General features: G+C 45.8%; 2 protein-coding genes across 9 annotated transcripts in view; one reads left to right on the forward strand and one right to left on the reverse strand.

The window, feature by feature from the left end:
• The window catches only part of POU6F1 (POU class 6 homeobox 1), a 70499-nt gene that overhangs the window by 22380 nt on the left and 26433 nt on the right, over positions 1–21686 (forward strand). For 3 of the 7 annotated variants that reach the window (XM_033866713.2, XM_073788669.1, XM_033866712.2), the window contains exon 1: positions 20611–20930. The exons of 2 other annotated variants lie outside the window; for them this stretch is intronic. The gene's annotated coding sequence lies outside the window, so the exon portion shown is untranslated. Of the gene's footprint in view, positions 1–10072; positions 10127–20610; positions 20931–21686 lie in introns of those variants that run through there. 2 more of the 7 variants (XM_073788670.1, XM_019947197.3) reach the window with 1 other exon arrangement.
• DAZAP2 (DAZ associated protein 2) lies at positions 857–5377 on the reverse strand. 2 transcript variants are annotated; one of them, XM_004314297.4, is made up of 4 exons: positions 5225–5377; positions 4117–4235; positions 3536–3704; positions 857–2309 (listed from the first exon to the last, which is right to left on the reverse strand). In XM_004314297.4, the coding sequence occupies exons 1-4, from the start codon at positions 5235–5237 to the stop codon at positions 1987–1989; spliced, it is 624 nt and encodes a 207-aa protein (XP_004314345.1). In that variant the 5' UTR covers positions 5238–5377; the 3' UTR covers positions 857–1986. The 2 variants fall into 2 exon arrangements, with proteins under 2 accessions (XP_004314345.1, XP_004314346.1); XM_004314298.4 differs by having other exon boundaries at positions 2012–2309; positions 3459–3704.

Consider the following 21686-nt stretch of genomic DNA (forward strand, 5'->3'; position numbering starts at 1 on the left):
GCCCCAGGGAAGTTTCAGAAGTTCCCAGAACAATCTCAGGGTCTTGAAACAAAGATGGTCCTGGGAAGTTTGTCCTAGAAGTGTCATTAGAAACATACCCTGGGGGATTAGTTGTTTAGCCTCCATCCTGGCAAGGGCCAGAATTTCCCAGACCCATTCTGCGTACACACAGAGAGAACCAGGAACAACCAACCTACCACTTTTCCCACCAGTGCCTTTTATATCAAGCCCAGAGAGGCTTCTTGGAGCTAACTTAGTCTCAAAATGAGGTATGTTTAAAAGGTACAATGTTTTGGTAGAAATCACTAGCTCTTCAGGTATTGTTTACTTTGGAATTAAGCTGTATCTCTTTCGAGGTCTTAAATATATTGCCTCCATTGTTCAAGCTCAAGTCCACCCAAGGTGAGACCCAAGAGTTGAGGGATCAGTCTTGGCAACCTAGGTTCCAGGAGTTTTCAGTATTTCTCCAACAGGATTTTGGAAAAACTGAAGGTCATCCTGAACTTACACAAACTGTTAAATACTAAAAAACATCTTCCTCAAGTCAAACTTAAGGGCCAGTTAGAATCAACTGTTCCCTATTTCTAAGTTTATGTTCGGAATTCCTCTGGCATAATAGGCTCATAAGAATCTGAAAGAGCTTAGGAAGTAAAATGAAGAAAAGTTAAACATCTAAACATCTAGAATGGAACTCATGAAAATGGTCAAATCTTAGCCTTGTACTCCTGCATTTAGTTGAAACGCTTCATTTAAAAAACCAGAATGACAGCAGCACTGATCTGAATTCTAGGTGGGATATAAAAGAAGATATATACAGAAGAGATCTAAAAACAAGCTGAGTAAAGAATCCTTGAAGTGAGGTGTAATGCAACTTCATCACTTTATTCAAATCTTCAAAATAGTCTTTATTCTACATTTTTAGTATAAAAAATCCACAAGTTAAGTGCACCACAGTGTAGAGAGAGACATACAACGCTGAACTTCCATAACAGTCAATGGTACAGTCAAACATCACATGTATAGAACACAAAATTTAGATGAACTGAAATTATAAGATAAAATAAAATAAAATCCAATTTTAGAGAACAAAAATCAAAATATTAAGGATCCCTGAAATATTCTTAACCCTAATGAGATTTCACTGGACTCAAGTCATTTAGTAGTGAGGCATTCACGATATGACCCCATTAACCCAGCTCAGGAATTCTTGGGAGCCATGAGTGGCTGCATCAGACACTTGACGAGAAATGGTAACCAATTTTTGATCTGAAAACTCCCCTTAATTTGGCTGTAGAGTCATCAGGCTTTTAAATGCATCCTCCTCCTTGCCCCTCAAATTATAAACAAACTGCTGTTTACAAAACAGTTTGCATCCTTTGTTAAAAGAAAGCTCAGTTTTTCTGGCACCAAAGCAAATTTGGGTTTGCAAATTTGGTTCATGTATGAAGAGACAACCTACGAGGAGGGTCCAAAAGGCACCCTCCACTTTTGCTTGAGGAGACGCAAAAGCAGAAGTAATGGGGTCTGTGCTTGGGGCACAGGGGGTTTCAGAGGATCCTTTGTGAAAGACTAGTTAAAAGATGACAGGTGGGGAGAAGTGCAAGGAGAGAAGGAAATTAGTCTGACTGGCTTTCTGTCCTGCACCATTGATTCAATGGAGATCGGTGGGAAGGAATGGAAGACGAGGGTTGAGGGTAGGACGTGGAGCAAAGGACGGAAAGGAAAAGGCAGATAACTAATGCAGTTCATTTATAACAAGTAATATAAATCAAAGACTTAAAGGAGATTAAAGACCAATCAGAATAATTTGGCAACTTTAATTCTTAGGAAGATCAAAGTTCCCTCCAAACCTAATTTGATGTTTTATTACTAAAAGCAAAGACCAGTATGGTACAGTATTACTCCAGAGGAATTAAAGGAAGATCCTTAGGGCTGCTTTACCCACATTCATTTTATGAATGGATACCTCCCCTACCTCAAAATGCTTTAGGGCGGTACTGCTACCATTACGTGGTTCCTTATTACGTTTGAAAAGTGCCTGAAAGTTTGGGCACCAGAAAGACACCCCAACAACATGTGTCTAAACTGCAACTTCAGGTTAATATGACTAAAGCAGTTACATTGTGAGAAGTGCTGAAGGTATGTGATGTCTTTCCCGGCACAGAGGTGGCCTTGGTTCTTCACCAGATGGTGTAGCCACCATCTGAGCCACCCATGAAGAAGTTTCCCTTCCGCTGAGTTACAAGGACATTGGCTCCCTGCATGACTGCAAGCTGAGCAGCATTGGGAGGGCATCCAGGGGGAGGAGGCTGAAAGGAAAAGACAAGGTTGATTAGACACAGGGCAGCTGTGGAAGGGAAGTGGACAAAGGTGAAAGAGGACCAGTCAGGAAGACGGCAGTGTGCTAACCCATGGCATCTCAAAGAGCTAGCTATGCCACCAATTCAGGTACAGCAGGTCTCTAGTCTCTGTGAGCCCAAAGATATAAACAGGAAACCCACTCACTTAAAGGGTTTCAGGTCTAAGATGAAGCCTATGGATACCTTCTGAGTGTGGGTAGTCCAGACCTATAGGCATTTTCAGGGCAAAAAATCACTCCTACTCACATTCTAAAATACAGGGAGCGGGTACTAGGTCCAGGGCCTTATGTCACAGGGTCCAACAGTTTTCAAATGGCCCTGGATAATCTGAAAGCTCTACCTGATGACAGCATTCTCACCTCATCCCTAGCCTGTGGTTATTGAGTAGATGGTCCTAGCAAGGACCATTTGGGCTCTAATTCCCATACATCAGAGAACTAAGCAGGAGACATAACTAAAAGCCCTAGTATCTTTCTAAATGTAATCTAATGGGGATTGTGCATTCTACTTCTTTAATCATCATGGTTCCTAATACAATGCCATACAGATGGCAAATATTAAGTAAATGCTTATGGAATGAATGAGCAGTTGTTACTAGACCAGTACCAAAAGTGAACTGGAAAAGCAGCAGGCAGGACTCCTAGGACAGGAAAACAAAGGAATCTGATTAACTCAGACACCAGTGAATGTGCCAGATGCTACTGACTTGCCACAGTTCTGCCCCCTCCAGTGCTTTCTGCCTGACTACTGGACGTCAGTGCTTGCACCAATACCAGCAACTATTACCCAGGGATGATGAAAGGATAACTATGTAGTCATTTCAGAAAGTTAAAATACGCAAGGGTTGAGGGTTTTTTTTGTTTGTTTTTTTGTGGTACGCGGACCTCTCACTGCTGTGGCCTCTCCCATTGCGGAGCACAGGCTCCGGACATGCAGGCTCAGCGGTCATGGCTCACGGGCCCAGCCGCTCCGCAGCATGTGGGATCTTCCCGGACCAGGGCACGAACCCGCGTCCCCTGCATCAGCAGGCGGACCCTCAACCACTGCGCCACCAGGGAAGCCCAAGGGTTGAGTTTTTTGTGACAAAGTCATACTCACAGGAATGTTTCCAGCAGTAGCACCAGCTCCAAATCTGGCACCTGCATCATACCCTCCTTCCACCAGCACTGCTGAACCAGGTGGATAGATGGGACCAACTGGATAATAAGCCATGGGGATTGTGGAACCTAAAGGTCCAACAGCCACAGACTGGGCCATGGGAAGATACAGTGAGGCGCCAGGAAATGCAGCTGACATGGTGGGGACTGTGGCAGCCCCCGGGTGCACAAAGCTCGGACGATAGAGCTAAAAGAGGCAGAAGAGAAGGCAACTAGTTACTTTATGACATTTGTATTTCAGATCTCTTTAATGAGTCAATTCTTAATTCTCCTTGTGCAGATTACACTCTGAGTTACACAAGTTGCCTTTCCACTGCCACTAAATATTCTCCTGGATCACTTCCTGCTATAGCTAATGTTAGGCTCAAGGAACGCAAACTCATCTTAACCTCAGCCTGTGCCAAACAACATAAAATAATCAGATAATGCATTCTCAACCCCAACAGAAATTGCTGAACTATACAATGTTTTAGATTATTCATGTGAGCATTCTTTCCTGTTTGTGGAGAGTAAATAAATGTGTGGAGTCAGACTTAGCTAAAGACTGAAAACGTGATCCAAGAGTATTCCATTAATAAAGTCTAATAAACTGGAAGCACCTCTGAGTAGGCAGGTGGAGCATCAGTATAGGGTGGAGCCTGAGGAAGATGCAAGGTCTGAGGGTACACAGGATTCCCAGGAGGCTGCACCGGGTAGGTTGGCTGCGTTGGATATTGACCTGGAAGACAAGAAAACAATGCATGTTGCCTAGAATACAGAGTCACCAAAATACGGCAGGGCATGCTGGGTAGCCTAGCCGGAACGAGCAGAAAGAGATTTGCAAACAGACCGACTGCCCTGAAGGGTCTGATCCCTGGAACCAAGAAAATAAGCATCCTCTTTGCACCCTTATAACTGAAGATGCTGGATTCTAACTGGACAGGAAAAGCTCTTTCCAGGAGAAGACTGGTGTCAGGGGAAAGTCTAGCTGGGCCCAAGATCCTTCCAGAATGCAGGGCAGCTCTGGGAACCCCTTCTTGCTGATGTTTCAAGAGTGTGTCCTGTCTCTCTACTCTGGGTGGTCTCCAAAGGTCTGGCTGTAACTGACCAAGACCTCATGAGTAACAGTGGTTGTGCCCATCGACCTCACAGGTTCCTACTCAAGGTCGACTTCCAAATAAAGTGAGTGGTGGAAGTGAACCTTGAGATCGGAGAGGGGGTTGAGGGGAATGTCCTGACACAGGAACCAGGAGACGTTCTGGCCGCCAGCGAGGGTAAGGGGAAAGAGACCCGTCGGGCCCGCCTGGCCCGCTCACCAGCGCCGGCACTTCACTAGTTAAGCCCGGGGGCCTGCCTGTGGTTCCGGAGCGCGGCGCCCCGCCTCTGCCAGCTCTCCATTGGCCCACCCAAATCTCACCTCTAGCTCCCCATTTGCTCCTGCAGATGCCCATCTCGACAAGCCTTCTCCCCCCCCCCACTGCCCCCCCAACCCGAGCCCGCGGCTCCAAACTGCGCCACAGAGTTTAAGGGGGAACGGGCCAGGAGGGAGCGAGCAACCGTAGTTCGAGAATGACAAAGGCGTCCGGCGCAGCCCCGGGCACTGAAGCTGGCCCAGGAGCGCGGCGCAGCTCTCCCCAGGCCTGGCGTCCAGTGACCCTGGGCTCCGGGCCCGCTCGCTCCGGGCCAGCATTACTTCCCCCGGCGGCCTCAGCCGCCCCCGGTCCTTGCCTTTGCTGTTCATGGTGGCTGCGGGTCCGGTTCGGCTCGGCGTCGCGGACGGTTATTTTTTTCGTCCTCTTCCTGTTCGTAGTCACTTCCGTGTCACGTGACGATTTCTCCGCCTAGCGTCACCCGACGCCCGAATGCCGCTGCCACCGGAAACCCCGCCCCTTCGCCCGGCCTCCAATAGCTGGAGGGAGGGCCCACGTGATCCCGCCCGCTCGTGTTGGCCCCGCCCACTGGGTCTTGTCCTCCAACCCCTACCCTTGTCTCTCGACTGGAAGAAAACCAAATAACAGGTATTGTCTCGAAACAGGAACTTCTCTCTCTTGGGCGCTCGGAGGCAGTACCATTAAACTGTTCTCCGGAACCTTTTCCCACCTACGCACAGCACCTCAAGGTCATCTCACCTTGACAGTCTTTCCACGAAGGGGCATAGATTTCTACAAACGTCTCTAACTGCCTGAGATACGCTCCCCTCCCCAACCCTTGATTTATCGATCACGCGTTCCCCTCACTCGAATCTTCGCTGCCTGTCCTGCGGACAGTCGGTATTTATTTCTGTGTCGCTTTCTCACCATAAAGAAGGGTATGCTGTGTTGTGTCCCTCCCGCAGCAGCTAGCATTTAAACTGGCATACTCGTGGTAGCCAAGCAGTGCCTGTGGCCCGGCCCTTCCTTTGGTACCTGTTACAGGCACCAGTACGGCATCTTACGTGTATTTTCTCCGTGTTATCACTTCTCTTCTAACTTAATTGTTCTTAAGGGCAAAGGTGCCATCCTTTAAGGCAGCAATTAAGTTTTTCCTTCTGTTCTCCATTTTAAGATATCTGCTGAGTGCTTGCTATGTGCAAGTGCAGAGATGGAGCTGAACAAGACAGCCCAACACTATTTCCTCATGGAGTTTACATTCTGTACTGTAGGAAGAATATTAGAAAAGCATCTGAAAAGGGAAAGCTTTGGAAAGAAAAGTCCTCAGTAAACATTAGAAGCCTGATAAATACTTGCTGATGAATGACTTAAACCACTGAAAAGAGCTGTACTCACTTCAATTCAGCAATCCCTTGTTTTTCTCTCCAGTATCCTATTACAGTTTGCAGAGCACCCTTAAAATGCACGATTTTATGGGGTCATCACAGGTCTTCACAGCAGCCCTGTGTGTCAGACGGGGCTTGTTTGATCATTCCTGTTTTTCAAATGAGAGAATTGATTAAAGAGATTTGCCCTAAGTCACACAGTGAGCAGGTTACAAAGTCAGGTCTTGTATCCTGGTTCCCAGGTGCCCAAGTCAGTTTTGTTTTGTTCTTATCACTTCACTCTGACTATCATGGCTAAAATACTCTAAAAGCCCAATTTCCAAGACTATTTGTATTTGGAGTTCTTTTAGGTTCCTTCCCTTTCAGTAGATTCATATTGTTTATTTAGTTCAGATTAATATTAGTATGTTAAAGCCTATGATATTTACCTTTTCCTGTATTTCTGACTCTAATCTTGAAGGCAGGCACAGTGTTGGATATTCACTCATTCAACAGTTCTTCAGAGAACACTTACAAATGCCAGGCACTGTTCTAAAACAAAACAAAGCTCTTGCTCTCCTGAATCTCACCTTCTGGTAAAGGGGCTTGCAAACTTTGGGGACCCAAATTGACAGTAATACACTTTAAATCATGACCCAGTACACACGCATTTATAAATATACGTAACTGAAAATTTTATGATCTGATACCTCCTTCTGTGTACAATGCACTGTCATATTTTCTATTTTCTCGTATTTCCTTTTTTCAATTCTGGTTGTGGTTTCACATCCTAGTAACAAGTCAGGACTCACAGTTTGAAAAACATTGGGTTTTTTTTTTAGTGGACTTTTACCCTCAGGGCCTTGCATTTTTCTTAGCGTGAAATTTGCAAGCAGTAGTTGGTTAATTTGAATGAACATCCTTGGAGGTCAGACCAGTCAAATCTTCTTCCTTGTAACCTAACTTTTACAAGTCAGATCCTAAACTGATTCCACCCTAAAGCCTAAAACTGGAGAGGTCATTAACCTATACCCATCCTAACCTGTGCTCTGGGCCTCAGAAAATAAAGGAGTGAACCTGAGAAAGGAAACTTACCTTTTTTCTCTTACTGGGCCCTCAGTTAGGGACCCTGAAATTGTGATGACTATAGCAGCCCACATCAGTGAGAGTGTAGGAGAGGGATGCGAGTTCCAGACCTCACTGTGTCACCAACTAACTTACTTTGGTCCTCGTCTCCTCAGCTCCCACTTATTCCTTGTCATGTAGAAATCAGATACTGCACCACTATCCTTGCAGATATTATCCACCTCGTGTCCATAGCAGACCAAGGAAAAGTGCAGGCAAGCGGACTGTATTTCAGAGAGGTTAAGTAGCTGAACTAAGTTATACAGCTGCAGAGCCAGGTGTTCAAACACAGCTTTGCTTGATTTTACAAGCCTTGTTTCTAATGTTTACATTGTTTAATCTATTTACATTGTTTTTAATCTGCTGCCTCCCAAAGGTCTCAGTTTCATCATCTGCCAGAAAATTCACATGACCCTCCTTTCACCTCAGGCTCTAAATCTAGACTCTGTTTTAGGGAAGGAAAAAAGCAAAGAGGAGCCTGAGAAGGCAGACGGGAAGTAGGCCAAGCTGATTATCAGGTTGTAAATTCTGATCAGGCCCTAGATAAAAGTACAAATACTTCTACTGGATGGTAAACAGCCATTGGCCCAAGCCCTCTCCCCAAATACCCTCCTCTGCTCCAGCCCTCCACTGAAACCCCTCCTCCCCAGACCTTTCCATGGTCCAGTAATTAAAGGGTTAACTCTTTTTTTTTAATTGTTTTTTAATTAGTTAATTTAGCTGTGTCGGGATCTTCGTTGCAGCATACGGGATCTTTTGTTGCTGCACCTAGGCTTCTCTCTAGTTGTGGCACGAGGGCTCAAGAGTGCACGGGCTCAGTAGCTGCAGCACGCAGGCTCTCTAGTTGTGGCACGAGGGCTCTAGAGTGCACGGGCTTAGTTGCCCCACGGCATGTGGAATCTTAGTTCCCCAACAAGAGATTGAACGCGCGTCCCCTGCATTGGAAGGCGGATTCTTAACCACTGGGCCACCAGGGAAGTCCCTAAAGGGTTAACTCTTGACACCCAGGAAGCCTGCAGGACCTAGCTCCAGCTAAGACAAGCTGCCCTCAGATTGGTCAGTGCCTCCTCTACAGGATGTTAGGTATTTTGCTTAACACGCTGGGACCAGGGTCTCCTGAAAGCCAGGGTGGAGCCAAATGAGATTAACAACAGAAAAGAAGGGGCTACAAGCCACTGTTTTCTCTGGCAGGTGGGATTAAGGGGCATCTGGCTACTTTCTTGAACAGGCGTCAAAAGCCTTTCTGTTTTCTTCATTCTCCTTGGTCCCCCAATGAGATGAAGATGTCATTAAGTCATCAAACATCCTTTCTTGAGTTAATTTAACAACTGTTTATCAAGCACCTGTTATGTGCCAGACCCTGTAATAGACACTAGGGAAACAATAGTGAAGAAGCACACTTAGTCCCTATCCTCATGGAACTTAGTCTACCTAATGGATGAGACAGAAAAGTAAACAGATAATCAAAATATAGCGTGATTAATGCTGCCATAAGGACAGTATGGGGTGTTATGAGAACACCTGGGTGAGGTATCTAATCTAAAGGTGTCATGCTGGCAGTGATGTCTGAGATGAAATCTGAAGGGTGGGTGGAATTTAAGCAAGTGAAGAGGGGTCCCCAAATAGGGAACACTGTATGCAAAGGCCTACAAGTGGGAGGGCTTATGGAGAGGGAGGATGTGACAACAGGTCAGTATGGCCGGTACATGGAATGGGAGGTGAGGACTGGTCAGAGACGAAGCTGAAGAGGTAAACAGGTGCCTTTCCATGCAGGGGGTCTTGGCGCCCATGGAGGATTCTATCTTAAGATAATGGAGTCTGTCCTACAGGCACCAGTTAGCCACCAGGAGTTTTCAGCAGAAAAGTGACATGATTATGGGTTTTTTTTATGATTATGTTTTTACTTTAGAAATATCTTTCTGGCTACCAAATGTAAAATAGATTAGAAAGGGGAAGAGTTGAGGTGTGCCTGGGAGACACAGTTAGGATACAATGCAGTAATTTAGGCAACTGATGATGGCAGACTGGCCTAGGAAAGTGGCATTTGGGTAGAAAGAAGTGGGGGGATTCCAGAAATATTTAGGAGGCAAAACAGCTGGACTAATATTGGGATTAATGTCCAGGGTTAATTAACAGGATTAATGTCAGGGATGAAAACTCCATAAAGTCAAAAGAAAAATGACAAATTGGAAAAAAATTTTGCAGTTTACATCACAAAGGGCTAAGTCCCCTAAATATTAATAGCTCCTAGAGATCAATAAGTATATGGCCAACCATTAGAAAAAGTAGCTGGGAGGAGGGGGAGTTAGATGAAGGTAGTCAAAAGGTACAGACTTCCAGTTATAAATAAATACTAGGGGGCTTCCCTGGTGGCGCAGTGGCTGAGAGTCCGCCTGCCGATGCAGGGGACACGGGTTCGTGCCCCAGTCCGGGAAGATCCCACATGCCGCGGAGCGGCTGGGCCCGTGAGCCATGGCCGCTAGGCCTGCGCGTCCGGAGTCTGTGCTCCACAACAGGAGAGACCATAGCAGTGAGAGGCCCACGTACCGCAAAAAAAAAAATAAATAAATAAATAAATAAATAAGTACTAGGGAATGTAACATGATACAGAGCATTAACACTGCTGTACATTATAAATGAAAGTTCTTAAGACAGTAAATCCTGAGTTCTCATCACAAGGAAAAACATGTTTTCTATTTTTTAAAATTTTGTTTCAGCATGAGATGACGGATATCCGCTAACTAAACCTACTGTGGTCATCATTTCATGATGTACGTAAGTCAAATCATTTTGTTGTACACTTAAACTTATATAGTGATATATGTCAATTATATCTCCATAAAACTGGGGAAAAAATTTAACCAAATTTATAAAAAAAAAATTAGCAAATGACATTTACAGACAGTTCACAGAAAAGGAAATGCAAATGGCTTCTAAACATATGAAAAGATGTTCAGCCTCACTCTTAATAAGAAGGCAAATTAAACCCACACAGATACCATTATCAGATTGGCAAAAATCCAAACATTTACTAACCTCAATTGTGAGGCTGTGGATAAGCGGATGCTCTAATTTATTGACGGTGGGAGTACAACTCCTATAGGGCCGATTTGGCAAATGTCTATCAAAATTACAAATTACCATCCCCACTTCTAAGAATGATTCCTACAGTTATATTTGCATTCATGAGAAATACTGTGTATATAAGGCTGTTTACTGCAGCATTGTTTGTAATAGCAAAAGATTAGAAATAACCTATATATCCATCAATAGGGAACTGGTAAAATAAATCTTAGTATCCATATAATTAAACACTGCATGGCTGTAACAAAGAACGAGGAAGCGCTCCAAAATATTTCATAAATGAAAACAAGGCAAGGTTCAGAACCATGTGCTTAGCATGATGCCGTTTGTGTAAAAGAGCAGGAAAACTATATTCATTAGTATTTGAGTAAAGAAATTCTGGAAGATTACACAAGATAGCTACAAAAGTGGTTACTGGGTAGGGTGGGGAGACAGAGGTGGGAGTGACTTTTCACTATACACCTTAAAATTTTTTTTTTAAATTTTTGAACCATGTGAATGCTTACCAATTCAAAACATTAAAACAATGTGGGCACACCTATTAAAATGGTTAGCATTAAAAAGACTGACTGTTTCAAGTGTTGGAGACTATGTGGAGCTACTAGAATTCTCAGGCACTGCTGATAAGAATGTAAAATGGTACAACCACTTTGAAAACAGTATAACAGGACTTTAAAAGTTATATATACCGGGCTTCCCTGGTGGCGCAGTGGTTGGGAGTCCGCCTGCCGATGCAGGGGACATGGGTTCGTGCCCCGGTCCGGGAAGATCCCACATGCCGCGGAGCGGCTGGGGCCGTGAGCCATGGCCGCTGAGCCTGCGCGTCCGGAGCCTGTGCTCTGCAACAGGAGAGGCCACGACAGTGAGAGGCCCGCGTACTGCAAAAAAAAAAAAAAAAAAAAAGATATATACCATGTGATCTAGTCCTTCCACTCCTATTAACCCAAGAGAAATGAAAGAATATGGGCATACAAAGGCTTACCCATGGATATTTATTACAGCTTTATTTGTAACAGCCAAAAAGTGGAAACAACACAAATGTCCATCCACAGGTCAATGGATAAACACATTGTGGTGTTGCTATACAATAAAAAGCAATGAACTGCGGGTCCACACAACAACATGGATAATCTCAGTTATGCTGAGGGAAAGAAACCAGACAAAAGAAGAGTGCACACTAAGGGATTCCATTTATATAAAATTTTGGAAAATACAAACCATAGTGATAAAAAGCAGAGCCGTGGTTGCCTGTGTAAAGAGATGGGGAGGAACAGGAGGGAAGAGATGGACTTTGGGAAGCTTTTGGGGGTCATGGATGTGTTCACTATCTTGACTGTGGTTATGGTTTTACGGGTGTGTACAAGTGTCAACATTTATCAGATAGTACACTTTAAACGTGTAGTTTATTGTATGTCAGTTATGCCTTAATACAGGTGTTTTTTAAAATAATGTTGGGATGAAGGAGAGAGAATAGCCAAGGATGATGGCTAATGAACTCTTTTAGTGAGTTTGGGCAAGAGGGATGCTGAAAAGAAAATTACAGCAGAACTCGGTAAGTGCTACAGTAGAGATGGATAAACTGTCCTCTGAGGACTCAGAGAATGACACGCCTCCTCCTGCAGGGTCTCCTAGTCCCAGTTAATTAGGCTGATTAGAACTTTTTAATGTACCTTTATTGAACACCTACTATGTATTGGGCTCTTCAATTGTGTAACTAGAGAACAAAACGACCTCCTATTCCCCAGCCCAAAGAGAGAGTGTGGAGGTTTGTGGAAGAATCCAGTCAGGCTCTGAAGCAGCCTTTTCAAAACTTTGGCTGGTCTTTATGTAACTAAGGGAACAAGGATTACAAGATATATGACTCAGAAATGGATCCTTCTTTCTTTTCTTTTCTTTTTTTTTTTTTTCCGTGATACGCGGGCCTCTCACTGTTGTGGCCTCTCCCGTTGCGGAGCACAGGCTCCGGACGCGCAGGCTCAGTGGCCGTGGCTCACAGGCCCAGCCGCTCTGCGGCATGTGGGATCCTCCCGGACCAGGGCACGAGCCCGTGTCCCCTGCATCGGCCAGTGGACTCTCAACCACTGCGCCACCAGGGAAGCCCGGATCCTCCTTTCTTATTGCTGGAGAGCCTTTGTAGGAGAGGCACTAACACTGCTCTGCCTGATAATGTAAAGGCCTCACTCCACTGTGGCTACAGCAGCCTAGTAAATCCTGGGGCAGCGTCTCTTCTTTTAGGGTTTTGAGCAATTTTTCTCCGTGTGAAATCCCAAACCACCTGCATCAGAATCATTTAGTGCTTCTGCACCAGGGAAGTTGGGACTTCCCTGGTGGTGCAGTGGTTAAGACTCCATGCTCCTTGGGCTTCCCTGGTGGCGCAGTGGTTAAGAATCCGCCTGCCAATGTAGTGGACACAGGTTCTAGCCCTGGTCCGGGAAGATCCTACGTGCCACGGAGCAACTAAGCCCATGTGCCGCAACTACTGAGCCTGCACTCTAGAGCCCGTGAGCCACAACTACTGAGCCTGCATGCCACAACTAATGAAGCTGAACTTCTCAGCTGGTTTTCACTTGGGTTATAGGGAAAGTTAAAATAAAAAATGTAATGCTCTCCTCTATTCTTTGGAATTCTCTTTAGTTTTTCCCTAACTCTTCAGTAAAGAACCACCTTGTGTAGTCATGTTGGGGAGAATTCACAGCTGTGCCCCACTGTGACTACAGCTGCATTTCATGCAGAGGGACCATACCAGGTGACTGGCAGCCAAATGAGTGGCCGAAAACAGAATGAAACAGAGGGTGAAGCGAAAGACTTGGGGGACAGGCATGCGGCAAGCCTTACCTTCCATTCCACTTCCCCAAACGTACAGTCTTTCTTCCATGTCCACGGGGGATTGGTTCCAGGACCCCCTCCCCTTCACAGATACAAAAATCCGAGGATGCTCAGGTCCCTTACATAAGATGGTATTTGCATAAATGGTAAAATAGTATTTGCCTAAAACCTATGCACTTTCTCATGTGTAACTTGAAATGATCTCTAGATTACTTATAACACCTAACACAATGTAAATGCTATGTAAATTGTTGTAAATACAATGTAAATACTATGCAGATAGTTGCTGGTTTGAGGCAAATTCAACTTTTGCTTTTGGGGACTTTCTGGAATTTATTTTCCAAATATTTTCAATCCTTGATTGGATGAATCCTCTGATGCAGAACCCATGGATACTGGAGGGCCAACTGTGCTAGAAGGAGGGGACCTTTAAAATGGAGGAAAATGCTGACACTTGGGTTTCATATACATTATCTCATTTAACACAAGAAACTCTAGAAGTAAGCATTATCCCCATTTTACAAATGAGAAACTACAACCTAAAGAGGCTATCTTGCCGCAAATTACACAGCTAGTCAGTGACCATGATCAAATCTGAACCCAGATCTGTGGATTTGACTGAATTATAATATCTCCTCCTGGCTCCTGTGGCGAAGGAGGTTGGCAGTCGTGGCAAACTGTCCATTTGTTATTCTCTATTCTATAGAACTTTGTTTTATTTGATGCCTTCAAGCCTATATTGCTTCTGTAGTTCACAGAAATAATAAAGGTATTAAAAAGAGAAAACAGGGGCTTCCCTGGGGGTGCAGTGCAAGAGAAGCCACCTGCCAATGCAAGGGACATGGGTTCAAGCCCTGGTCCAGGAAGATCCCACATGCTGCCGAGCAACTAAGCCCATGTGCCACAACTACTGAGCCCGCATGCCGCAGCTACTGAAGCCTGTGCGCCTAGAGCCTGTGCTTCGCAACAAGAGAAGCCACCACAGTAAGAAGCCGCACACTGCAATGAAGAGTAGCCCAGGCTCGCCGCAACTAGAGAAAGCCCACGTGCAGCAATGAAAACCCAACACAGCCAAAATAAATAAATATTTTAAAATAAATAAATAAATAATAAAAAGAGAAAACAATAAAATTAATGGTTCTTGGAAAACAATGTGAAATGCCTCTATCTTGGGAGTGGTGAGTTTTATCATCCAGAGGATTTAGGAAGACAGAGTATAAGGAACATGGAATATGGAAGAAAATGTAGGTTCCAGTCCTGGTCTGCTCACCAGCTGTTTGGCTTTAGATACGTCACTCAACCTCTCTGAGCCTCAGTTTTCTCATCTTGAAAATTATTCCTATCTCACAGACTTGGTGTGAAGGTCAAATAAGAAGATAAATGATAATACTTCTTGGGCTGTAGAAGGCAACCTGGATCTTAATATAAGTATTAAGTCTATCAGATTTGATGAAGCTACTCTTTTGCTGCAAGAAAGGGGACCCCCTTTGGCCACTTCCTGGACACAGTTTCTGTGGAAGCAGGAGTCAGAGGCCTTTAGCCAAGTTAAATGAATGATGGTTGATCCTGCCAATTTATTTCCTACTCCAAGTTTTATTTCCTCTTATCTACACATCTACATGTCAGGAATAAATTTTTTTCCCTACAATATCATTTTTTGATGGAAACTTCCAGACTTACTCAGATGGGAAAAAGGAGGGGGGAGAATAAAAGCCCACATTTCTTCAGGATTTCAATCAACAACCTCATTTTCTTCTAACAGTTGAAGTGAACTTCTTATGAATAATGGATGATAACCTGATGAATATGCACACAGCCTATTATGCCTGTGAGGTTTGGTGAATAATTTATGAGCTAAAATGTTCCTCACCTTGTTACTGTACAAAAATTACGGAAAAAAAAAACCTTATTTACCCTTTGAGCTGGTAGGGTGATCTGTCAGAGTGACAGCAGCCCAGCAATAATTTTACATCATTGCTAAAATTAAAGTAAATAGAATATATGCATTTCAGGGTGGGAAGTCTATAAAAAATGGAGCATGCCCAGCCACGCTCCTTGCCACATGCAAATTTTTCAGAACTCTGGCTTCTCACCTTAAATAGCCCTGTATTGTTAACAGCACCTTTTCTTTGATGGCCCATTCTTCTCATAAGGACTTCAATATAACCAGTCAAGGTGGACAATAGCTTCCTTGTTTTAGGAAAGCTGGCTAACCACAAACTATTGACATTGTAAAATTAAAGACATTAGAGATTTTTAAAAAAGAAAGTCCTAAAAGCTTTCAGAGAACAAGCAGATAAACACATGGCGGGCGGGGGCGGGGGTGGGGGTGGGGGGGCGGGTGGAGGCTGGGCGGGACCCGGCCCAGAAGCACTTGAAAATGCATTTGCATTGCTGTCTTTCCTCACAGCTGAGAGGTTTTTTTCCCTGCTGACCAACCTGACTCCCTGCTGTATCATCCTTCAACTCACTCCCACCACCTGCCCAAGCCTCCTTCCCTTAGCAACAGCAGAGATGCCTTTAATCTGGTGATTGGAGGGGGGAGGGGCAAGATTAACTACGCAGTTAAGGAAGGTGTTTGGAAAAATATGCCTGGATCCTGGAGAAATGTGGTTGCTCCAGGGCAAGTTTTGAAGATTTGAAATTGGGTCAGTTCTCAAACCAGGTAAAACAGGATCCTGAGGATTATCTACTTAGATTCCAAGAGCTTTCTAGGAATACAGTACGGGGCCAAGGGAGATTCTTACTGTCAACAGAGCATCCGTGATATGCTAGGTGCTTGGAGGAGACTGGGTAAAAGAGGAAACATAAGGCCCTGTCCTATATCTGTTGGGTAAACCAATATAGTCTCAGGAAACAGAATGAAAGGCCTATTAACTACAAATTATATAATGAAGTTATTGGAGCAATGATGTAATTAAAATAATAATATTAATTAGAACAATTCAGTATTATTCAAGAAGACCTCTTGAATAGAGTTTGCAAAGAAAGAAAGAAAGAAAGAAAGGACCCAGGGCTTCCCTGGTGGCGCAGTGGTTGAGAGTACGCCTGCCGATGACTCAGGGGACACGGGTTCGTGCCCCGGTCCAGGAAGATCCCACATGCCGCGGAGCGGCTGGGCCCGTGAGCCATGGCCGCTGAGCCTGCGCCTCCGGAGCCTGTGCTCCACAATGGGAGAGGCCACAGCAGTGAGAGACCCGCGTACCGCGAAAAAAAAAAAAAAAAAAAAAAAAAAAAGGACCCAACTGAATGGAAAGATTGGAGGTGTACATGGCCAGGCTTTCCTGATCTGGGCCCTGCCTATCTTTCCAACTGCATTTTGTGCAATTCTCCCCTGTCACTTGCTGTGTTCCAGCCACATTGATCCTCTTTCAGTTTCTTGAACAGCAAATTTATTCCTGCCTCATTGCCTCTGCTGTTCCTTCGGTCTCCTGCTTATTACATCTTTTAAACTTTGCCTTATATATGACTTCCTCAGGGAGGCCTTCCCTGCCCCCAGTGTTATTCTCTCTCATGTCACCTTCTGGTTTTCTTAATCATCACGTGTAATGATATATTTCTGTGTTTATTTTTTGTTTAACATCTATTTCCCCGGAAGACCATAAATTCCAAGAAAGCTGTCTGTTTTGTTTACCACTGGACACTTAGCATCCAGCCCAGTGTTTGGCACATAGTAGACAATAAATATTTGTTGAATAACTGTAGGCTCAGAGGCATGGGAAGTGGAGTGAAGGAGAAAAAAAGAAAATGTGCTGGGCTGAGGATACTGTTCATGAGTTTTCTTTGGCATGGCATATCACTAGTGACATCTTCTCCCAACTCAGCCATGGAAATATCTGTACTGTTGACATTTTTTTCTGATTATAAAATATATACTTATTCTAAAAATCTTATATTTCAATATTGCAAAAAACAGAGACTGTATTGCAAGTATTGGTGAGGGTGTGGAACAACTAGAATTCTCATACATTACTAGTAAGGATATAAATTGGTTCAAACATTTTGGAAAAGTATTTAGCAGTATCTACAAAAGTTAAACATATACCACAAACCTAGCAATCCTACTCCTCAGTATCTACCCAGGAGAAATATGTGCGTACATTCACTAAAAGACTTATGCAAGAATGTTCACGGCAGCTTTATTCATAAAAGACAAAAAGAAACAACCCGAATGTCCATCAGTAGTAGAATAGATAAACTGTGGTATAATTATACAATGGAATATATGCAGCGATAAAAAAGAACAAATAATACTGTTAGACACAACAACATGGGTGAATCTCAAAAACATATGCTGAGTAACAGAAGCCAGACACAAAAGAGTACACATGCTGTCTGATTCCATTTATATGAAGTTCAAGAACGAGCAAAATTAAGCTATGGTGATAACTGGAAGTTTACTTAACAAGGAACACAGGGGAGTCTTCTCAGCTGTTGGAAATGCTCTACATCATGTCGTGGGTGGTGATTTTGTATATATATATATATTTTTTTTGTATATATATATATATATATATATATATATATATATATATATATATATGGTGTGTGTGGTGGGGGGTACGTGGGCCTCTCACCGCTGCGGCCTCTCCTGTTGCGGGGCACAGGCTCCGGACGCGCAGGCTCAGCGGCCATGGCTCACGGGCCCAGTCGCTCTGCGGCATGTGGGATCTTCCCGGACCGGGGCACGAACCCGTGTCCCCTGCATCGGCAGGCGGACTCTCAACCACTGCGCCACCTGGGAAGCCCGATTTTGTATATATTTATAAAATATATATATGTGTGTGATATAATAAAATATAATGATTATAATAAATATATAAATAATATATGTAATCTATTATATATGTAGATGTATGCAAGTAATATATGTAGATAATATTTTATATATATATAAATAATTCATCAAGATGTACATTTAAGATTTGTGTACTTTGCTGTGTGCATGTTATACCCCAATAAAAAATTTCAACAAAAACGTAGTATATGTTCAGCATCAAAAATTTAAGCAGAAGTGTATACAATATAAAATTAAGGCTTCCTTTTCCCAAAGAAAACCACAATTAACATTTAAAAAAATAATCAATTTATTTACTTTTGGCTGTGTTGGGTCTCCGTTGCTATGCGTGGGCTTCTTAGTTGTGGCGAGCGAGCGGGGGCTACTGTTTGTTGCGGCGCGTGGGCTTCTCTTTGCGGTCTTGTTGCGGAGCGTGGGCTCTAGGTGCGTGGGCTTCAGTAGTTGTGGCTCACCAGCTCTAGAGCGCAGCCTCAACAGATGTGGCGCATGGGCTTAGTTGATCCACGGCATGTGGGATCTTCCCGGACCAGGGCTCGAACCTGTGTCTGCTGCATTGGCAGGAGGATTCTTAACCACTGCGCCACCAGGGAAGCCCCACAATTAACATTTTGATGTATGTGTCCATGAACCCCTTTGATCACATCCATTTCTTCCTTCATACTATCCCTGATGTTCGTGTCATCCAAAGCATTTGATTTATCTGTGTGTAGCACCAAACCAAGTCACATAGACTAAGAGTTTTTGTCTTCGTGTGACAACATTCAATAACAATACTGAGCCTCTTCTTCACATTAAAGAGCAGTAGGAAATCCGAAAATTAGTAAGTCACAATCTGTGCTCTTGAGGAATTTACAGTCTGAGAGGAAGGACCATAGGGACTACAGACCAAACAAAAACGCCCAAGAGCTATACCACCGTGTCATGTATTAGTTTCACAAGGCCAGTTATAACAGGTTAAAACTGAGGCTTCCCTGGTGGTGCAGTGGTTGAGAGTCTGCCTCCTGATGCAGGGGACATAGGTTCGTGCCCCGGTCCGGGAAGATCCCACATGCTGCGGAGCGGCTGGACCCGTGAGCCATGGCCGCTGAGCCTGCGCGTCTAGAGCCTAAAAAACAGATTAAAACTATCGTACAGATATTTCCAAAGTTTTTTCACATACAGGCTCACAATTAAACTTCTTAACTTTGTGAAGTAATGATTATAGGTATCACCCTCTTTATTTTAAAAGTAATGAAGAAGTTAAACTACCTGCCTGAACTTCTAGTGGAAGAGCTCTCTTCTCCTCTCCCCTCCCAGTGCCCTTCCATGGGAGGAGGCGTTAAGCAGCAATGGGCTGAGGGCTCCACCTCTATTCCCACACTACCTCTAACTCATCTATGCTTAGCTCATCACAAGGGGGGAGGGGTGGCAGTGGATGAAGGGGCAAAGGGGAAGCAGCCCAGGCTGATGGCAGGCTGCCTCAACGTTGGGATCCACAGCTTACTGGATTTACAGTGCTCCCTCCTCCCCAACTCGCCTCCCCTCATTCTTTCTCTTCCCCTTTGTTCTTCCAACTCCTTCTTCTTCTTCTTTTTTTTTTTATTTTTTTTGCGGTACGCGGGCCTCTCACTGTTGTAGCCTCTCCCGTGGCGGAGCACAGGCTTCTTTGTCAACTACTTCTCCGTCCATTTGCCCTCAGCCCCAAACGGTGCCTCGTCTTATTCCTTCCCCTTTCCATACCTTCAAGAGCCTCTATTAAATAAACCAAACCCTCCTTGCCATCACCACCACCAAAGCAGAAACTTGTTTTTTCTCCGTGCCACAGAACTTTGTCTATATTTTACATTTCCTAGTCTACTTGGTCAAGAAAGCAGGAAAGCTGTCTTTAGTCAAGACAGCCCACAACTGCTCTTGAGGTGGGGGTTTGGGAGCTTTCAGGCCCAGGGTCCCCTCCGTGAGATGGAGCTGGGGCACAGCTGCTCAAAAGGTTGGTTAGGCCCTGGCTGAGCGATGTCTGCGTTCCCTCCCTTTTCTCGCAGTGAGGTTCCGGCCTGGGGCTTGGGAATGGACATGGACTTGACTTTCAACGTTGAGGAGGGCAACTGACTAACCCAGAGAGGAAAGGCGGCCGCTGGGAGTCACGGCCCCAATCCTAGGCTGACGGGAATGTGGCACAGGGTCCCCACTCCGGACTCCTGTGCTCCCGCGCCCACTCCCGCACCTTCCCAAATGGAACGACCTGAAGCGGCACCTCGGAGGGGGCTGCGTGACCCGCCCCACCGGCCTTCCACTCCTGTCCGGGGAGGGCGCCTCTGGGGCCTCCGGGGTGGCAAGGGTCTGAGCCCCCCGGCTCCCCGCCCCAATCGCTCGTTCTCGCCTCCCCAGATCCCCTCCCTTCTTCGCCGGCCCGCCCAGCCCGCCGCCCCCGGCGGCTGGCGCGCGCGGTGCAGCATGCGGCAAAGCTCTTTGCATAAATTATGCTCATGACGCAGCAGCTAAAAAAATCCAAGTAGCAGAAGGAGGGAAAAAAGGGGGGGGGGGGAGAAAAAGGAGGGGGGGCCGTGGAAGGGGGGAGAGGAGAAAAATATATATATACCTGACCGCCCCCCACACTGCTCCCCCTTCTCGCTTCCCGCCCGTCCCCTCTCCGCCCAGCGCAGCCCGCGGGGTCCCCTTCGGCTCTGCCCAGCCCGGGCTGGGGGCCCGGGGGCGGCGGCGGGTCCAGACCGGCTCCCGGGCCGAGCCGAGCCCAGCCAAGCCGCACTGGCTTCTTTGTCTGAGGGCGGCGGCTGCCCCGGCCCCGGCCCCCGGCCCCCTGGCTCGAGCTGTGAGATGAATCTCTAATCGGTTGACGCCGGGCACCCGGGGCGAAGGCGGCTCGGGCTCCGGTAAGTAGCGGGGTCCGGGGCGGGGAGGGGTTTGCACGGAGGGGGAGGGGGCCGGGCAGGGGAGGTTTCGGGTTTGGTTAATATGCAATGCCCGTAATTAGCATAATTTATATATTTATGATAAAGAGAAAAAATGCCGCGGGGCCGCGGCTCCTGGATGCTGGGCCGGAGCGGCGGGGAGCTCTGGGAGTGGGATGGCTAGCGGCCGCCTGCTGTGGACCGGAGACCCCGGGGGTCGCGCCCTCGCCTGCCTGCCTGGGCTGGTCTGGACTGAGGAGAGGAGGGGGCAGCCGCCAGGTGGACCCCGTGGGGAGCTTGGACCTGGCCCCTCCCCATTTCTGCTCCTGGAGCCCAGGTGGGGTACGGACCAAGGGGACGTTTTTACAAGACCCCGTGGCGACCGCGAATGGATTCTCGCGCCACTGGAGGACCTGGACGCCTGGGTTCCCAGCAGTTAAGGTCAACTGAAGCGGCCAGAGCTACCTGTCACAATTCTCTCCAACCACAGTGCACCGGGAGGACTGTGGGTCTCGGGGTTAGGGAGCTGGGTGCTGCGGGAAGGGTGGCGGAGTGGTGGGAGTGTCACCGTATAGCTGAGCATGAGCACTTCATAAATATTTAGTGACAATATTATTATTAACAAATAGTCATCATAATGGACCTGATATGTGCTTCCCTGGGCATTCTCACCTGGCAAGGCCGGGGGAGCCCCAGGGTGCCTTGTAACCTCCACTTTAGCGTTGGGATCCCCTACTT

Source organism: Tursiops truncatus, chromosome 11, assembly GCF_011762595.2.
Source record: "Tursiops truncatus isolate mTurTru1 chromosome 11, mTurTru1.mat.Y, whole genome shotgun sequence".
Classification (NCBI taxonomy): Eukaryota; Metazoa; Chordata; class Mammalia; order Artiodactyla; family Delphinidae; genus Tursiops; species Tursiops truncatus.